This window comes from Ambystoma mexicanum, chromosome 4q, assembly GCF_040938575.1.
Source record: "Ambystoma mexicanum isolate Mex_15411 chromosome 4q, UKY_AmexF1_1, whole genome shotgun sequence".
Taxonomy (NCBI): domain Eukaryota; kingdom Metazoa; phylum Chordata; class Amphibia; order Caudata; family Ambystomatidae; genus Ambystoma; species Ambystoma mexicanum.
In genome coordinates, this window is record NC_090928.1 from 1,073,061,432 (window position 1) to 1,073,080,463 (window position 19,032).

The following is a 19,032-nucleotide window of genomic DNA, read 5'->3' on the forward strand; positions in this document are numbered from 1 at the left end:
GAACACGTTCGTGGAAAAATGGAACTGAGGCTACGGGCATCGTGCGTCCTACTTATAACATCCGGTGATGTCGGCTCAACGGAGGCCCTTGAGGACAGCGTATCAACGTCATCGACGCAGGACGCAGACACCGAAAATTTTTCAAAGCAGCACAGCTGTGGTGATTACTGTCAGATATGGAATACGTCGGAGGACCCAATCCCCTCGAAGTAGGGTTTTGGGACACAACAGTTACAAAACAGTTACAAAAAAACAAAAAGAAAATGTGGGAACATTCCGACAGTTTTCATTAGTTTCCTTGAGGCAGGGAAACCCCTCTTAATTTGAGGGATAGAAAAGGCCTGTCTCCAAATCCTTTATTTTTATGAATAAAAGTTTATAACCAAAACACTGTCACACTTGTGTCTTAGCCTTGCTTCTGCACCCTCACACCTCCCACAATCTGTCCACCAGGCCAGATTCTAGAAATCCAGCTCAACAAATAGTACCCAATGTTTCAATAGACTATAAATAATGGACTACAATAAGAGTGTGGCGTTACTTCCAAGATCAAGCATGGAGAATTTTGCTATGAAATTCTCTGAGCCGTTGTTTGAATAAACAAACCAGGACAGTTTTATAATGCTTGCTGAACTCCCCCTCAGCTAGCCTGACTATGCAGCATCTAGCCTTGGGATCACAAAGCAAATTTGGCTGTGGTTGACGTAGCGCTGATGTCAGTTCTTCCAGAGAAAGAGACAGGCACCAAAGATGATTGGAATCCTGTGAAGCCCTCCCAGAGGCTGTGTGCACTTAAAACAATATAAAAAGAAGATAATGTGCAGCCATGATGACAGAGGCATCACTAGAGGGGGCCTGGTGGTTGGGGGCGGAGTGGGCTGTAGCCCTGGGGCTTTTGGTTGTGCCCCATGTAGAAGTTTCAATGGCTAGATCCAAAAGGCTAGCTAGCCCAGAGTCCCGTCAATCCCAACATAAGTGTATCCCTGGATCTTTACCAGACCTAGCCAACACCCTTGCATGTTGAGTATAGGCAATGCTCCACAGGTTTGAAACTGGAAGGTGTATTGATCTCTCCAAAGGGGGTTTATGACCTCAGTGCATTCTCCCTCCCTGATATGTCCCCGCCCCCGGTGGATAGGAAATGGGGCGGGGAGTGATGTCTGGAGATCCAGATGTGAATTTTACCATTTTACTATTACTTTGCGTTACCCAAGGGCTCCCACTTGTGTCTCCTTTTGTTGCTTATTTGTGGAACTGTTGTGTGTCTCCTACCTCACAGCTGAAGATTTTAATAAGGCTCATAAGCGTGCACTTAGGGAAGTCAGACTTCTTCGCCGGAAGAGGGGGGGAATCAAAACCTGATGCTGGCTATTCAGAAAGATTTTTTGTTGCTGCTTTCCTCTGATGGACATTTATGGGAGACCCTTTCTTTTTACTTTGGTTTCACTCTGTGTTAGGTAAGAATTGATGCGGTCACACTGTGTGAGACTACAAAACACTTATCTGCTTGGTATTAGGTAACCCACCTTTTGATGTAGGTCTGTACTACACAAACTGGTAGTGTGACTGAGCAGCCAGACCTATCTCAAGGAGGGGTAAATGTGAGCTGTAGAGCTGTACAAATGAAATCTGTATATATAAGTAGCCAAGTTACACTTACACTCACGGTTTGAGTTATTAATAGTTACTTAATTAACATTAATTTTTAAATAAGCGTTCTTTAAAAAGGGAATTCAAGTAACAATGTAAATATACTTTAAAAGTACTTTTCAGAATCAGAACAAGTCAGTGGATAATCTCTGGATACGGTTCGGTTTTGCTTTTCTATCACGTGTAAATACCCTACAAACCACTTACCAGATTACACAGACCAAAAGTTCTTGGACTCAGGGGGGCAATAATATACACTTAGACTCACAGTTATAATATAATTGGCTCTTTACAGGCTGTTTATTCACACTTCATGGATATACAGCTAACCAGTGAGCTAAAGGATAATAGGTTATACATGGACATATGCACACACAGTAAAACAATTGTATTAGTCTACAGCACCGTTAGTGCAGTTGTTGGAGAAAACGTCATCTAAGCCACAACAACACTACCCAGTCCCAAGACAGGTAGGCAGAGAGATCACACGTGCTAACGGGGTCTGGAGCGTAGCGTCCGCACTCTCAGTGAGACTTCATCACCCGGGTTTCCAATTCTATTCTACTACCCGGATACCTCTTCTCTTATGCAGAGCAAATCACAACCCACCTCAGGTAGCTACATTTCGGGTGTTCACCCTCCCTCTCCTCTTTCGATATTTATATCGGGCGACTCTCACAGCAGCTCGCTCGGATACTGCTTGATATTTATCAGACGTGTCATGATATAACTTCATTTGAAGCTGCTGCATTAACGCAATCTATTTCTCAGCAGCCAGCTCCTTTTCCAATCGTAAAACATGTGCCTGCAATTCTACATTCTGTTGGTGTATCATTCTAAACACATGCATCAAAATCCACCCTCGTCTACCTAAGGCAGACCACTCCTTCCCCTTTTCCACAGGCACTTCTTGCAAGCACCCTGCAACCTCGGCCAGACTCGCCTCTCCCAAACTCGTATCCCAGGTCTCACTCAAACCTGCACCACATGCCCAAGTCTGTGCCAATTTATCATATGGACTCTGTCCACCTTCGGATCGTTACTTCAGGAAAGTCTCCACCTGAGGAGCTTCCTTTTTTCCTAAATAGAGAGCTCATGGTGTCAATTAATGTTTCACATACCTATCAACAATACCTCAAACCACACCCACTTTCCTTCTGACCACAGAAAGAGAATTGCCTGTCTGAGTCCAAGTCATCACCTGGGGTTCCAATTCTATTCTAATACCCGGATACCTCTTCACTTAAGGGGAGTAAATCCCCGCCCAGCTCAGGTTGCCAACTGTCCCCAGCCGAAGGACAGACAGCAAGCATGGGGAGCACAGAGCAGAAAAATCCAGTTAATAGTGGAAAACCCCAGTTCCTCTCCCGCACACCCGTTCCCACCACCCCTATCACTGCACCTGCACAACTGACTCCCTTCTTGGTGCGTCCTTGATTGAACAATATGCCAACTATCCACCATAATGAGCTCATCTGAATCGCATAACCCTTGCAGAATTCATGTCTGCTTCCTAACTGAGCTCACCAAAACAGACTTTCATTGCGGTTTTGGAAGTGAATGTCCAAAATGGCCGCGCACCAGCACCATGATTTAGCTCATTTTCTCACACACATTACAGCTTCTTGCACAATTCCTACAGCCTGAGGTGACTTCAATTATAAGGACAGTAATGGCATTTATATATCACACTGGTTATACTTTACAGATTCTGTGGTCACAGAAAGGAAAGGTTTAAGGAAGGAAAATGGTTAAACAGGTTCCCAGTGAGTTTGAGGACAACTACATCTTCCAATGAAATCTAGACAAGCCTTTCCCAGCAGTAACAGTTCACAACAAGCTACCACCTATGAGGAACAAACAATATCAAAGTCAATAGACTTAGAAGAGTCTTCAGGGAGCCAGGACAGCCAAAGTCAATTGGAACACAGTCTATGGAGCTGAGGCACTTCTTATATTAGAAACAGTCTTGCACAAAGTTAGAGTTTGTAGAAAATCACTTGTAGGGACACAAGCTGTTAGGCCTGTGAAAAGAGTTGTAATCAACTATAAAAAGGTAAGCCACTGCAATTCCCAACTGAGAAGAGCACAGCTAAAAGGCAATGAGGTAAGTACCCCAAGCCTAAACAGTACCTCTAGTTTGAAGAAGATTGGTCTAACTGGATTCTATCCTGCTACAGCGGTGCAGACCCCGTGTTCCTGAGCCTCAGTCGTGGGGATAAGAAGGAGGGCTCCCCTTGGAGGGCTCCTGCGGCGGTACTTGGGAGGTCGCCGACAGCTACGGGCTCTTTTTGGTTCAGCAGCAGCGCTTAGCAAACAGCATAGTCGCAGATCTTAAATACAGGTTGGGCTTCCTTCGCTCCTTGGGTCCTGCACTCTGGTGAGGGGACTCGAGATCTGGGTGTCCTGCTTCTGGAGGGTCCTTAGGAGACTCCTGGAGCTTCTAGCCAGATTTCAGACGTTTCGCTGGACTACGGATTGCTTGACCACTGGCAATCTGTTCTTGCAACAATGAAGAAGTACAGCCGGTCGGGGAAAACGGTCCAGTGGAGTTCGTCTCATTTCAAGTTATTTCAACCAGGACACCATACAACTTGAAATGCCTTCACTTGTGTGCAACACTGGATACCTTCAGTCCTATTCCACCGCTGTACACTAATTTGTCAAGAAGGATTTCTGAACTCTGACCAGAAGGGGCAGAGGTTCAGAAGGCCAACCTAGTTTGGTAACCTCTGGACAAGCCAGACCAATCAGGGTAGCTATGGTAGGCGGTCAAGACTAAGTCTCAAGAGGGGTGAGTGTGACTGAAAGACCTCAATGAGCACACAAAGCAAGGACACTTACAAATTACTCCAGACAGGTGTTATATTAAAAATATAAACACATTTATTACAAGACCTTTGTTACACAGACCATAGCAAAGAATCACAGTAATACTAAAGTAAACCAATACATTACAACCAACACAATATATATATATACAAGACCATAGGAGTCTAAGGGATTATAAGCACGAAATATGTAGACCACATAGATGGGGAGGAAAACGGGCAGTGCAGGTAATCTTTAGACCCAGTTCAACATCAGAAATACACCTTAGAGGCAGTCCAAGCCCTATGAAGAGAGGAGCCTTATGCTCAATAGTACATGCACGCGCTTGTGCCAATGGACAAAATAGGGTCTCTTCAAGGGTCTCTAGCAGCTCAGGAAGGTGGATGAGGTGATGAAGAACAAGTTCCCACTATTCAAGCAGGACCTCCACTTGAGGGCAGAGGCATTTTGAGAGTGCAGGATGGAGTCGCTATTTCGCAATAGCTGTGGAAAGGAAAGGGGCCACTTTGTGCGTAAAAATGGGCTCCTGCACTAAGGGCCACCGGTTGGGGTAAGGATTACACACCATTCCCCGACGCAGGCAGACCCAAGCTTCGCCAGTACAGTCCACTTCGCTGACAGGTTCGAATGCGACAATCAGGACATCTCGACACCGTGTAGACTCAGAGATACAGCGAGGATTCCCAAATGGGACAGTGGCGATTTCTCCACTCCGGGAGGAGGAATCGGCCCAATTCTACTGCAGCAGGCTTCAGGGACAAGGGGGTCACAAATGCAGCGAACTTGCACAGGTCGTTGCCACAGCAGGGCAACACGGTAACTGCGTTTACTCCGGTCCGGGCGCACTCGTCTCACTTCAGACCTGGGAATGCCAAGTGTATGAAATTCTGTGTGAGGGTGCCGTGGACGCAGATCAAGCAGTATACCAAGTTTCGAGGGCCTCCTCGAAACGGCTGCGGTTTCAGAGCAAACGTCCCGTGTAAGCTGGACAGCCCACTAGTTGGCCCAGGGACACTTCCGAAGAGGTTTGTTGAAGGTGCAGAGAATAGTTGATCCAACTATTCCAATGGGTCGAAGCGTCTTCGCAGACCTTCTAGGATGACCAGATGCAGAGGGGTCCCACGGGACGACAGCGGGCTCAAGGTGTCAAACCTTCCAGCGGGTCACCAGCGGTTCCTCGACTCAGCTTCTTGTTGCAGGATACTTGGCTCCTTATCCTTTGTTCGTGTGAACTCAGGAGATCGACATGGTAGTGGTGTTTTCAGCCTCCTCTTATCCAAAGTTCCCTTCGCGCCAAAACGGAGAGGACCCAATGGGAGATCTGCTCACCAACATGCACACCATATGTGGAACAATCACGGACCACGGTGGTCCCAGGGATTCAGGACACTCCAGACTCTCTGGCACCCAGGATGTGTATTGGGACCAGACATCCCAGCCCACATCCTGGAGGCGCACACAAGGCATGCAGAAGCCCGTGAAAGCTTTGGGTTTCGCGGGAAAGTGCATGACCAAATAAGGACTGCCCCGGGTTGGCTCGACCTGGTGGAGGGCAAGCGGCAAGATGGCCAAAGGACAGGACAAAGAACCTTGTGGCATGGCCATTTTGGGGCCAGGCCACCTATTAGTGCCAAGTGCGGTAAGCGCGGTTAACATGGCAAGAAAAGGGTTAAAAATACATGAAAACGATAGCTGCCACCATTCCTGCCTATGACACATCTGTACAGTTCATAAAAAGTCCAGCGAGAGTTTCTAGGGCCTTAGGAAAGTCTAGAGACCCAAGGGTGCTGTAAAGTAAGTAACATTGCACTCTTGTTACATGTTGCACAAAAGCTGCAACATGAGGAAAGGACTAAGGGAAACAAAGTCTCCCAGTACTGACTGTCTTAAGGGCATCTCAGTTTCCCTATAAAAAGTGAGCGAAAGCCCAGAGGAGTGCAGCGGAGGGCTGTGCTTCTCTGGCAAAGTCTAGATCAGGGTGTAAAACAGCAGCAAAACGTTTGGGGGTTGACACATGGAGGGAAAATTACATACAATTATGAAATCTTTCCTAACAACCAGCACCCGTGAAATCCGGGTAAAGTCCTGCTTCTCTGCATGATACGATATAAGATATGATAAGTCATTTACAACGTGCCTGTACACAAGGGTTTCATGACCTCAAACAGACCCTTGTCAGTTCTTCAACCAATTGGAACAATCGGTCTCGACCCCTGCTCAAGGATCCGGCCCTTCTGAACCTTTCATATTGTCCCTGGACCAACCAGTGGACTGAGCAACTCTTTTTCGCTACCTCGCTGCAGCCGTCGCCATTCTGAGTACATCCTTGGAACTTGGAGGAGACCCCTTCTCCAGCATTTTTAACCTTCGTGCATCAACCGAAGCCGTGCAGGGCATGCTCATTTGTTCATCCACTGAAGAGTGTTCGTTGCCACCTGATCGTGGTGACTCCCATTGCAATCAGTCTTCTTCACTCCCTTGCCATGTATACTCATACATTGATACATATGTATATTTAAGCATAAGTTCTTTGCATATCACATTGACATTCAGGGCTTTCAGCCTTCATAAGCATCAGCTAATCATAGTGAAACAACAAAAATAATAACTAATATACTTCCACACGTGTAAACTGGGTATTAGAGTTTCAGTGATGAAGTCTGGGACAGAATATCTTCCGGGGACCGCAAAGCTTCTTGGCGGCCATATTTTCCATGTTCCGACTCTGACTAGCGGCGTTGAGAAGCTAATTAGGCACAGGGTTGAGAGGGAGTTCCATTAGCAATGTAACATCATAAGAAAGAGCATGTTATTCACAGCGTCTTGTTATTCGATGAGTGAAACATATTCCAGATCAATAGCCTCCAGGAATCAAAGGATATCCCAGAGGTCGCATCAAGGCTTCATGCCGTCCTGATCCACACTCTGGTCTCTGCCTCAGCCCAAGTCTCAAAGTCCCTATACCATCGAGAATACAGCAGTCCCCCCCTTTGACTTCCAGGCCATGGCTATGCACCGTTTAGCCAAAATGCATGCCATGTCCATAACCTTTATCACATGTTTATGCTTACTGTTCCCAGGGTATGCACCCAGCAGGCACTCCTTTGGGCTCCAGGTGTACCTGGCCACTCCGGCCTTTCTGCATGCTTGTTCGATGCAGGACCAAAAACACTGCACCTTTGTGAAACTCCAAAACATGCGGACCCAGTCCGCGCCAATACCACCACACCAGGGACAGGTCGGTTGTTTGCCCTTGTTAAACTTGGCCACCCTGCTGGGTGTAATAGGTACGATACAGCACATTTATTTGGATCAACCTAAAACGGATGTTACTAGACACTTCCCGCGGGAAGCCCAGTATGCGTTCCCACTCCCTCTCTCCAATGTTTACTCCCAGGTCGGCCTCCCAGCATGTCTAACCTAGAGCTCTGAGTATTGGGTCTATTGGCCAAACCAGCATATAGTCTTGACACAGGCGGCCATCCATCCTCCAAAGAGTACATCAGAGCCAATATCGGAGTTGCTTCCGGCTCATCGGGCCACCCAGGCCATTTCCTCCTAGCCACCCGCACTATCCTTAAGTATCACAGGAATTGGCTCTTGGGCAACCCGCTCTGTTCGGTTATAATACCCAGCTCTTTAAATTTACCATTCTCGTACATGTCACACCCCAGGCAGAGACACCCCAATCCTACCAGCGTCGTGCCACCACTAGGTCTTGCTCATCCCTATATACATCCGCCACTATTGGGACCCCAGGCGAGTACGGGGAGTCAATTTTCAGTATTTTCAGCGTGCAAAGCCACAACTTCCTACCCAATTTAACTAGAGCAGGCGTAGTGTTCGAGCAGCCCAGCGGTAAACAGAGCACTTCTTTAAGAAGGACAGGAGCCACCATCTGCTGCATCAGTAGCGACTCAGACATGCCATTGTCCAACAGCCACTTCACAACAAAACTAAGTTGCGCCACCAGGTAGTATCTTTCCAGGTTTGGAAGCTGCACGCCTCCCTCCCCCATAGGGTATGCACAGCATTGCAAAGGTAATTTTGTGACAGGACGAGCCCCATATGAATCCCCTGATCAGCGAGTCTATTTGGCGGAAGAAGGAGACGTTTATATAATAATGGACAATGGTGAAGAATTACAGAAATCTAGGTAGAATAATCATTTTCGTGATTGCGACCCTACCCACCAGCGACAACAGGAGCCTACCCCAGAACTTCATTGACGTCCTCAGGCCTTTCACCACCCCAACTGTGTTACGTATATGCATTCCTTCGGGCGTGTGCATGATGTTAACCCCCAAGTATCCAAAATATTCCACGTGCCACGTTAACCCCAACTCCAGTAAATCCGCAATCGCCAACCCTCGATGCCCCGCCAGTGGAAGTGGGCAAAATTATTCCCTACTGAAAGATATAAGCTAGCAAAGTTGTCCATTACCTCCATAAGTAACGTCAAGTTGTATTGCAGCTCCCCCACGTATAATAAAACGTCGTAGACATGCAATGATATTCAGTGTTTAGTATCACCAACTCGTATACCTGGCTCGAGTGCCACTACATACAACATAGGGGACAACGGCCATCCCTGGCGCGTTCCCCTTAGTATATCCCATGCCACTGAGATCCGTCTCCCAACTCTAGCCTTCGGGGATGAATACAGGATCTTCACCCAACCCATTAATTGCTCACCAAACCCAAATTCTTGCAGCACTGCAAAAAGCCACTCCCAATATACCGAATCAAACGCTTTAATTGCGTCCAGTCATACCACTGCACATTGCTCAGAGCTCTCATTGGTATGCGCAATGTAATGCTGCAGACGGCGCAGATTCAAGGTCGTGCTTTGACCGGGGATGAAGCCAGTCTGGTCGCTGTGTACCATACTGCAATCACTCTGCGAAGTCGCCCTGCTAGAATCGTTATCAGAATTTTCATATCATAATTTATCATGACCAGGGGCCTGTAGGAGTCGCATTTTTCAGCGGGCTTCCCAAGCTTAGGAATCGGGACCACTAAGGTCTCCTGCATACTTGCTGGTAGTTCACCTTTCGAATAGTGCTCCTTAAAAAGTCTGAGCAACACTGGAGCCAACACAGCTGTATATATTTTATAAAATTCAGGTGGCAGTCCATCGCTACCTGGGGTTTTACTCGCAGCGAGTGAAGCAATCGCATCTCGCACTTAAACTGTAACAGGCTGGTCCAACGCTACCGAATGTGTTGCCTCTAGCTTGGGTAGCCTCATTTCTGAGAGCGCCTCTAGCAGCGTCCCATGAGGGACCTGTTCTTTGTGGCTATATCATTGGGAATAATATTTGGCGAATATATCGCTAATATCCAGCTGAGTCCTATGTATGCACCCACTGTCACCCAGGAGTTCAGTGGTCAGATGTCTGGGCCGCTCCCTCTTACAGAGTCACGACAGTAGCCTACCCAGTCTGTCCCACTCTGCATGCACTCTAGTAGTAATGGCAGTGTGATCAAATTTGGCTAACCACCCCCACGCCTTGGGGCAGCGGTGCCGGACTTCAGCCAACCACCCTTCGCTTGTCTGTTGACCCGCTTCCCGGTTCTCTAACTTTTCCAGCTCTGTCCTCAGCATTCTGTGGATACCCCCGGCGCTAGCTATAAAATCCCCACCTTATTCAGAGTTTCCCACACAGTGCCCCACTCCTGCACACTGCCCACATTGTGCTCTAAAAACTGTCTTCTGTAGTTTATCCCTGAAGATTTGGTCAGTCAGAGCATCCACTGACGTACGCCACATTGGGATGGGGGTTCTGGGGCTCCTTATGTTCCATGTTACCAGTAACAGATAGGGATCAGATATCGTTCGACCCAGATATTGTGCATCATTAATATTAGCCATGTGTGCCCGCCCAACAAAAACTTTATCAATCCTGGTGAACAGAGTGTGGGGCGCTGAATAAAAGGAGTATCCTCTACCCCCAGTGTTCAGTTCCCTCCAGGCACCAACCAAGTCCAGATTGGTCAGGGCCGCTTTGAGAGCCCCAGCCGCTAGTGACAGGCCCCCCTGGGGTGGGGTGGACCTGTCCAGCAAGGGACCCCAGGCACAATTAAAATCACCTCCCCATATGAAATAACACTCCCTGTGTTGGGCAACCCGGGCACAGAGCGCATGTACGTGGGGGGATGCCATGGTTCGAGAAATAAGAGTGGACTATACACACCTCCACGTGGTCAATGTAGTCCTGCAGAATTAGATACCTACCTTCCCTTTCCTTGTCCACCTCCTTCAGCTGGAACGGTACTGAATCACTTATCCAGGTGAACACCCCCCTAGCATATTTGGAGTATGCCACCCCATGCCTCTGCCTCCCCTCATCCCCTCCCCGCCTCCTCCCCCCATCGTTCTCTAATGCCTCCGCTGTCAGGTGGGTCTCCTGCAGCAAGGCGATGGACATCTTCCTACGATTAAAGAAGGATATAATCCTATTTCTGCGTAGCTACGTCCCCAACCCCCACACGTTCCAGGTCAGCACCTTAATCTTAATAAAAGACATTTTGCAGATGTCTACAGCTCAATCAGTGTGCCAGATCAACCCACCCCATCCAGTTTTCCAGGACTGACCCCATATCAAGCATCCTCCTTCGACTCCCAGTCCCCCATTCTTGTGTATGACAAATATACCCAAGAACTCAAGGATAGCATACTAACCAAAATGCATGGCGAACATAAAACCAGCAACACAGTAAACCAAACAATAGTAATTCGTGCAGCTACTGCACAGAGTGTACAGTGCGCAGATGCGCCCAAACCATTAGGGCCTGTCGAGGCCACTGTGTGTGTCGAGTAATGGGAGCAAGCAACAGGCCAGCCCCCCACTTATGCATAGGGCGTTCCAACGGTTCCCTATAATAATGTCCCCCAAAAATATCGGCATGCAAAAATATCGCCGAAAAATTGCCATTTTTTTGTGGGGACATTATTGCATGGAACATGTATTTTTTTTTTCCTGCCCCTGTCCCTATATATATGGTCACCCATATAATATCACCACGACCTTTTCCCGGCGATATTATATACGGCGACCATATATATGGGGAAATATTACCCGATATCGTTCCAACAAGACCATTGGCGGGTGATAGAACGTTGCCGCCATTGCATATATGGGTAAATGTTCAGACAGTTATATGGTCTGCATATCAAACCTTGCACTTCAAGCGACTTGGCAATAGTTATATCCAGTGCGCTGCTCCATAGCATACTCTGCAGGACACAGTCATCAACCCCCCCCCCCACCCCATCATTCCCTAGTAACTCAACAGCCAATAATGCTACATGGGAAGCACAGAAATTACAACACCCAAACCGGCATAACCAGCCTCCTAAACCTGGGCTAGGTATTAGGCTCATCACCATCAGCCAAATTGTTGTTTTCTAGCCACATGTTAGCATCCACAGAAGTTTCAAGTAAGTGCGCCCTGCCTTTCTAGATTATTTTGAGCCAGGCTGGGTATATGAGCATATATTTAATATTCAGGTGCCTAAGTCTCACCTTGACCGGCACAAAGAAGTTCCTGGCCCTTTGGACCGCTGGTGTGTAATCTGGGTAGATGGCAACTTTGGAGTTGTCGCTCTGGATCTCACCCGCTTCACTGGAATATTTCGAAATCACCTCCCTGTCACGGAAGTTCAATATTTTTGTGACAAGTCTAGGATGGGATTGGCCCTATTTCCTGGAGTAGTAAGTTCTCAACATATTGGGTGGGGTCCGAGCCTTCCAGGCCCTCTGGGAGCCCAAGCAGCCGTACATTGTTTCTCTGGGCCCTCCCTTCAGCTACTTCCGCTTGTAGCTCCAAAGCGTTGTTCCTCCTCTCCAGGTACTGCACTCGGGTTTCCAGATCTTTCGTAGAGTTCCTCGTGTGCTTAAGTTACCTTTCTGCCTTTGTGACTGTTACGCTCACCTGGCTCCCACAGGGGCATCAGTCGGACCTGGACTGCTGCGGCCTCCACCCACGTGATGCGTAGTGCAGCGATGACTGACTGGATCTGCCCTCCTAATCTTTGGCCGTAGAAATATTCTTCTACAAGTGGATAGATTGATTTAGCCACTTGTGGATTCAAGTGATAGCACCCCCACTGTCCTTCCCACTAATCACCTCTGAAGCGCCCTCAGCAATCTCACCATATATTCTTGAAGGATGAGCCCTCCAACCTGCGAAGCACGCAGGGGTGCGTTGATGAGCAGTTACTTCACTGGCCTGAAGATACCTCAGGAGCTGTAGACGAATCCTGACTCCAAAAGGTCCTGGTGAAGAGCCGTAAGTATATAGTTCGTAAGAGTTCAAAATGTCTGGAATTCACTCCTGTCCAATTCCTCTTATTTTGCAGCTTTGACCCTATAAGAAGATTGACAGCTGAAAGCGCTCCGGTAAAAGTCTGTTACCCAAAACTGTCTGGTAAATAATGCCAAGGGTTAAACTTGCTGCTTTCCCCTCATCTTACAGGTGCGGCATTAGAAGATGTGGCGTGCTGATGAATTATACCTCCGGTGGTAAAATCAGGTAAGCATATGGCGGCTAAAGAGATTGTCTCTGTCTGTTCTCTCTGCTCACCTTGTTGTCTCTTGTCCCCCTTAGGTGCCGGGATTCAGCGATGTAAAGATGGAGACAGCGCCGGATGGAAGAGTTGCTGCGTGGAACGGTGAGTATGGCGCGGCGCTGCTGCTGGCGATGCGACGCATTTAAAACAAAGCCTTTCCTCTGGTTTGAAGATGCGATGAATCCGGAATCAGGTAATACTCTTGTTCTTATCTTTGCTTCTTTCTAGGTGCTCCAGGTTCGAGGCGGGCGTGGCAGAAGGCTGGATGCTGCTGCTGGCACGGGGAGCATTATGCTTCTGGATGCAGAATAACGCGAAGCGTGTGCTGCTCTTCGGGCGTGGTTTAAATAGCCTCCAAAGTAGTCCCAGGTAGGTATTCCTGCCCGACCACACCCGAGTAACAAAATAGTCCCCAAGGTAAAGTAGTCCCTTCCAGGCCTCACATGGGCTTGGATCTTCTTGCAGCATGGTCTGCATCAGGTAAGTGTGCACCTATGAGCCTGGCGCCATAGGTGCCAGAACTGAACCCAGACAGCCCCTAGCAGGGGTTGCTGGGTTTTCTCAAGGCGACATGATGCCTGCTCCCGGGGCTGATGGACGTGGTCTGGATGCCTGGGGGTATGCATCATGCCAGTGACCCTTTAAGCCAGTTGTCGCACGTCCTCTCGCAACAACTGAACATCCACCTTAACTTCATGGATTTTTGTCTCTAGTGACTCTCTCAGTGCAGCTACTGCCGCTAGCACCAGATCTTCCTGAGAACCTACACCCGTCACACCTGCGTCGCTGATGCACTTTTTGGAGGTTCCCAGGAGTTACTGGAGCCCGCGAAGGAGTCCATGATCGTGTTTTTACCCTTGCCCTTGGTCGGGGACATACTTTCAAGCGTGGCCAACCGTGACAGACTTTGGCTGCTGCAGGCAGTGCGCCTGGTTCATTGCGGCAGCCAAAGTCGGAGAGGCAGCCAGGCAGGGAGGCGCCCAGCACTGGCTCCGGCCCCTGTATATGCCGAGATGAACTCACCCGCTTAATCTGTACTTTAGTGTAATTGCAAGCGGCAACCAACCACCAGCCGTGTCCAGCCTTGATCAGCACGGATTCTGCCTTCTGCCGTGACAGCTGAGTTATGTGCTTCCAACATATCTCACCTTTGTCCCACAACCAGAGAGGCCACGCTGTGTGTGTCATTGGGGCAGTGGTCAGGCGGTCACTGTCAGCAGTCCAGCCCACAACACACCTTCAATGTCAATGGGTCCTCTCCTCGCAGGACCTTGAATACTAGCAGCTGTGTGTGCCAGAGTTGCACTGTCTCAGTCACCAGAGACAGGTAGTAGCGTCCGAGTCCGGCGGAGGGTGATCCGAAGTGTAATAAGCTTGGGGGAGGGAGCCCTTTTGCAAGTTTTGTTGAACTTTGCGTGGAAGAGGTCTGAGCCCGACAGAGTGGGACCTACACGAACTTTGTGTTGAAACATTATTTGGAGGTCTGAATGAGAGACTTTAACGTGGAAGGCCAGGCAGGCGTTCATCCACGTTTTTGAACTGCTTATTGTACAAAGAACCCGAGCCAGAGTGGGTCATCCTGCCTACAAAGACTGCCCTACTCCATGGGGTTTAACGTGGGGAGGAGAGCGGATTTAGATACCTTAATTAATCTGAACACTGATTTTTCCTTTACATACATTTATCCTTTATACACTTTATGTACAAGATATAGGGCAGGCATTAGGCCATTTTGAGTTGACATACTATATTAGGACTGTTTTGTTTATCGTTCGATGGTCGAGACTACTCCCATCTTAGTTATATGGCAGAGTAGGAGTTTTCCAACCCCAGAAACTTCAATAAAGGTTTTACAAATTTGTACCTATTGTGTCCGTGTCCTACTTGGGATACCATGCCTTGCCTACACCTCCCAGAATCCACCGCCAGGGTGAATTTTGGAAATCCATTTTAATATCCACCACAACAAACCTGAAGCATTTGCTGTGCATTTATTGGGCATGGATACAAAAACGCATCTTGTAGGGTAGGCAGTTCGTTTTTAACAGAAAGTATTTTTAAAGAAAACTGCTATATTGTCAAAAAATGTATCAACATACCACATCATTTAATTAAGTACTTTGCTTTTAAAATACCACACATGGTAAGGCGGAGGCATAGGTCTAAACAGTAACAAACGGTAAGATTGGGCTGGATAGGTCAAACAAACTGGGAATACTAATTTACAGATCAAGGGTATTGCCTACCAAGTATGATAAGATCTCGGGGAAATGGCAGGATTTATTGTTAAGATAGTATAGTGGTGATGGGTTTAGTGACCGTTAGGGGCAACATAGATGTTTGGATTGTCTTAATTTAGACTGGTGGCCTAACACAATGTCTAGTTATCATTGAGAGTGGGGTGAGATGAATGAGAAGGGGGAAGGGTTGTAGTGTTCTACTATATCTTATGCTAAATGTCAATAAAAAGGTTTTATAAATACAAATGTTCAAAACAGGAAATGTGGGTCCGAATTTCTCCCTCAGCAAAGGGAGATTTTCCAAGTCATCAAAGGTCTTAAAAGGGCCCATTCAAAAGTTAAATTGCTCTTACTGCATTACTATTGGCCATAGACCAGTGTTATGTCAGAAATCTCTTTTTGGTTTTCTTTTTGATAATTTTGGTAATCCCTTAGCCATTTTGGTGCCCCAACTATCTATTGTCAAAAGTGTGAATGAAGACTGCAACTGCACTTTAATGTATTGCCCCAAGTAGCTCATATGGCTACAAGGACAGGGGTAGGGTTCACCACAGTGTAGCCCTTTTAACCAAATTAGTGGCCAGATGTTCCCTGATATGGTCCTAAGTCCTTTAATCAAGTAATATTTTGCATTTGTGAGCTCTGACTCAGAGGTCACAAAGGTTCCTTTGTGTAAATGGGATCTAGTATAGGCTGGCTGAGGGTACGGCAACTCAATCACCAATCTTTTGTGTGCCCACAAATGTAGGAATGAGGCTGGTCTTATTTGATTGGAAGGGCCCCGGAGCTTTAAATGATGAATGAATGGTGACTTGAGGGGTGGGGTAGTGCTGTGGTGACCCCAAGTCACGCGCTAAATCATACTTTGGGCTTCGAATGTGTTGCTGGAAATAAGATGTCACTGAGGAATCTATGCTGGGAGCAGCACTGCTGACTTCTGTGGCAAAGCTCTGCCTCTTTCCACTCAGAGGGAATCCTGCTTCAGGCTGTTCATCTGATCCAGTGGAAAAATCAAATCCTCCTGCACTGCAGATCTATGTGCTCCACTAAAAGTTCCTGGATGATCTTGGACCATGTTCTGCACTGTAGCAGAAGGTTGAGCCCCTGCTGGAAGCCAAACAGCAGCTTGCCTGCTGTTTAAATATGCTTGTTCAGTCGTAGGATGTCAAAGACTGGATAAGCTGCAGCAGTGCTTTCTCGAGGATCCCGGCCACCTTTGTTGTCCCGTAATCCTTTCCCTCAACTGGAGCATCCTGTGACCAATTTTGAAGAATCTCCATTGAGTGTCCTGCTCATCTAGGGTCATCTTGCTGGGGTCTTCCAACCTCATGGACATCATTTTTTATAGCACAGCAATCTCTAGTAATTCCCCATGCAGACCTTGCTTAAGGAACTGTACAGCAACAACTACACCATTACAATGAATCTGACATCTGCACCCAACAGGTGGGTGACGTGCACTGTATGTGTCAATTGCTTGCACACATTCTTGGCAGTCACTGGACATAGAAATATTTTAGGAGGATAGCCTACCTTTCTCTTGCCGCTTCATCAGGAATCCCCAGGCAGATTTCACGATCAAATCTTCCAGCTCGCCTCAGTGCTGGGTCCAGTGAGTCCGGACGATTTGTTGCTCCAATCACCAAGACCTGAGCAGTGACTGCCAGACTGTTCATGTCTAAAGAAAAGAAGAGAAGTAGAGTTCTCAGAAAAAGAACTTCAGTGTCTGTCACAGGACACAAGATTTACAGAGACAAGTAGACACTCTTCCCTATAGAGCAGGACTCATGAGTTTATATTTTCCAAGAAGATTCTAATTAGCAATACATTCTGGTGGGATTGGACGAAAATATTGTATATAAAAGACCGAATACACAAATAGTGTGCCTTCGGTCTAGTATAAAATACCTACTATCAAAATGCCGAACTAGGGGAATAGGGGTGTCCCCCGCTCCCCTCGTTCAGTATTATGGTCTGCGGGGGTGTCTCGCTCTTACAATACATGTGTTGCAGGGGACCACAAAAAAAACAAAAAAGACATTTTGAATTACGAAATGTGGACTAGTGGTGTCCGTGATTTTCTCATGTACATCACATTCTGTTTCAGTACCAGAAAATGGTAGTGATGTAAGTCAAATCACCATAATTATCTCATTTACCAGAGTTACAGATCTACTACCTGTCTTAGTACTTCCCATCCTGCACCTGGTAACACTTATTTTAACATTGCTGTTTTGATTTATGGGCCCACAACAAACATGTAACGTCATTCTAACATGAGAAGAGTTTACATTTTTATGCATTATATGAACTTCACCATTGTTTTTCTGCTTCAGTACAACATGGTTGAACAATTGTGCCCATTAATGAGGATATTGTTTTAATCTAACAGCAACACCACTGATGCTGTACGAAACCTGCGGGAATGAAAACCATCTTGAAATGTTTCCTTGGACACATGTCTAGGAACCTACAATTCTTGTTAATGTCTTGTGGTGGGCCGGAAGGAGAACGCAGACACTTGAAGGACACAGTGTGGTTTATTAAAATAATAAGAATAAGGCCTATCTTTCCCTATTGCTAGAGGGGATTCCCTGCCAATAGAAATAAGTAAAGGTGCTGGTCAGGAAGTCAAAAATTAATATGTCCTCCCTCCAAAACTAATTCTAACTGACCCTAGCACTATTTGACTAACTTAAATTATACTAGGAAAACACCTCTTCTCTCTGGTTGTTCTCTTATGGCAATGTCTCCATGTACTCGATAGTCTCATCAGTAAGATATCTTCAGTCTCTTGTTACCGTCTGGACAAGGTCCTGTACCTCTTTTATAATGTACTTAGGTTTGCCCTCCCCTTTTTGGATTGTTATTTCACATGGCTTTATATTTCTCCTTCTTATACTCTTTTCCCAGGTATATATGCCTTTCTGATCTCTATAGCTCTGGCCTTAACTCTGGCCTTTGCAGAAACACAAGCCTTCTCTTCTCCTGGCGTGGCTCCGTTTGATCACTTCTTCTCTGCTCTACTTTACTTGACTTCAGATCCAATTTAGATTCCCACCCTACTCCCCAGAGTATTTGCCTGCAGTTCTTAACACCTTCTCTTTCAGGTTTATTCACTATCCTCGGGATCTCCTTAATACAGTTAAACTATATTGGATTTATACTTGGGGACTCGTCACTTTCACTGGGACGGGTTTCTCTTTGTATCCACTTCTTGATAACATCCCCCTCTGGCTTATTCATTATTCTCGTGGTTACATTCATAGAGTTCCACTTTACTGGCGTTATTGTCAATATCACGTCAATTTCAGTCAATTTCATTGGGACGAGTTTGTTTTACAAGGCAATCCCCCGGCGGTCTCCCATATTCCCTCTCTCCCTGGTACCTCTGTTCGCAGGGGAACGCTTTCAAGCTCACTGCTCCCTCTGGTTCTCTTTCTCGTGTTCCTCCTTGGCGTCTGTATCTCTCACTTGGTTCTCTTCCTCTACACGGCTGTGTCAGACTATGGGTCGCAGGATTTCTCGTGGACTCTTGCTTGGCGCTTTCAGCACTGTTCGATGGGAAGTCTGCTCACCACAAAGTCCTCGTGGTCATGCCACCACAGGGATAAAGCTTCCCTTCATCATTGCTCTTGCCTCAGAAATGCTGAGCTCCTAGAATTTCCCTCTGCTGGTCAAAACTCCAACAAAGGTCACGTGTTCTCCTTGGCTTTGCCTCCACTGGTGTCACCTA

General features: G+C 47.0%; 1 protein-coding gene across 4 annotated transcripts in view; it reads right to left on the reverse strand.

The window, feature by feature from the left end:
• The window catches only part of NVL (nuclear VCP like), a 1,303,574-nt gene that overhangs the window by 835,289 nt on the left and 449,253 nt on the right, over positions 1-19,032 (reverse strand). For all 4 annotated transcript variants that reach the window (XM_069608641.1, XM_069608644.1, XM_069608642.1 and 1 more), the window contains exon 12: positions 16,830-16,974. In XM_069608641.1, the coding sequence (XP_069464742.1) occupies positions 16,830-16,974 (145 nt within the window). The remainder of the gene's footprint in view (positions 1-16,829; positions 16,975-19,032) is intronic.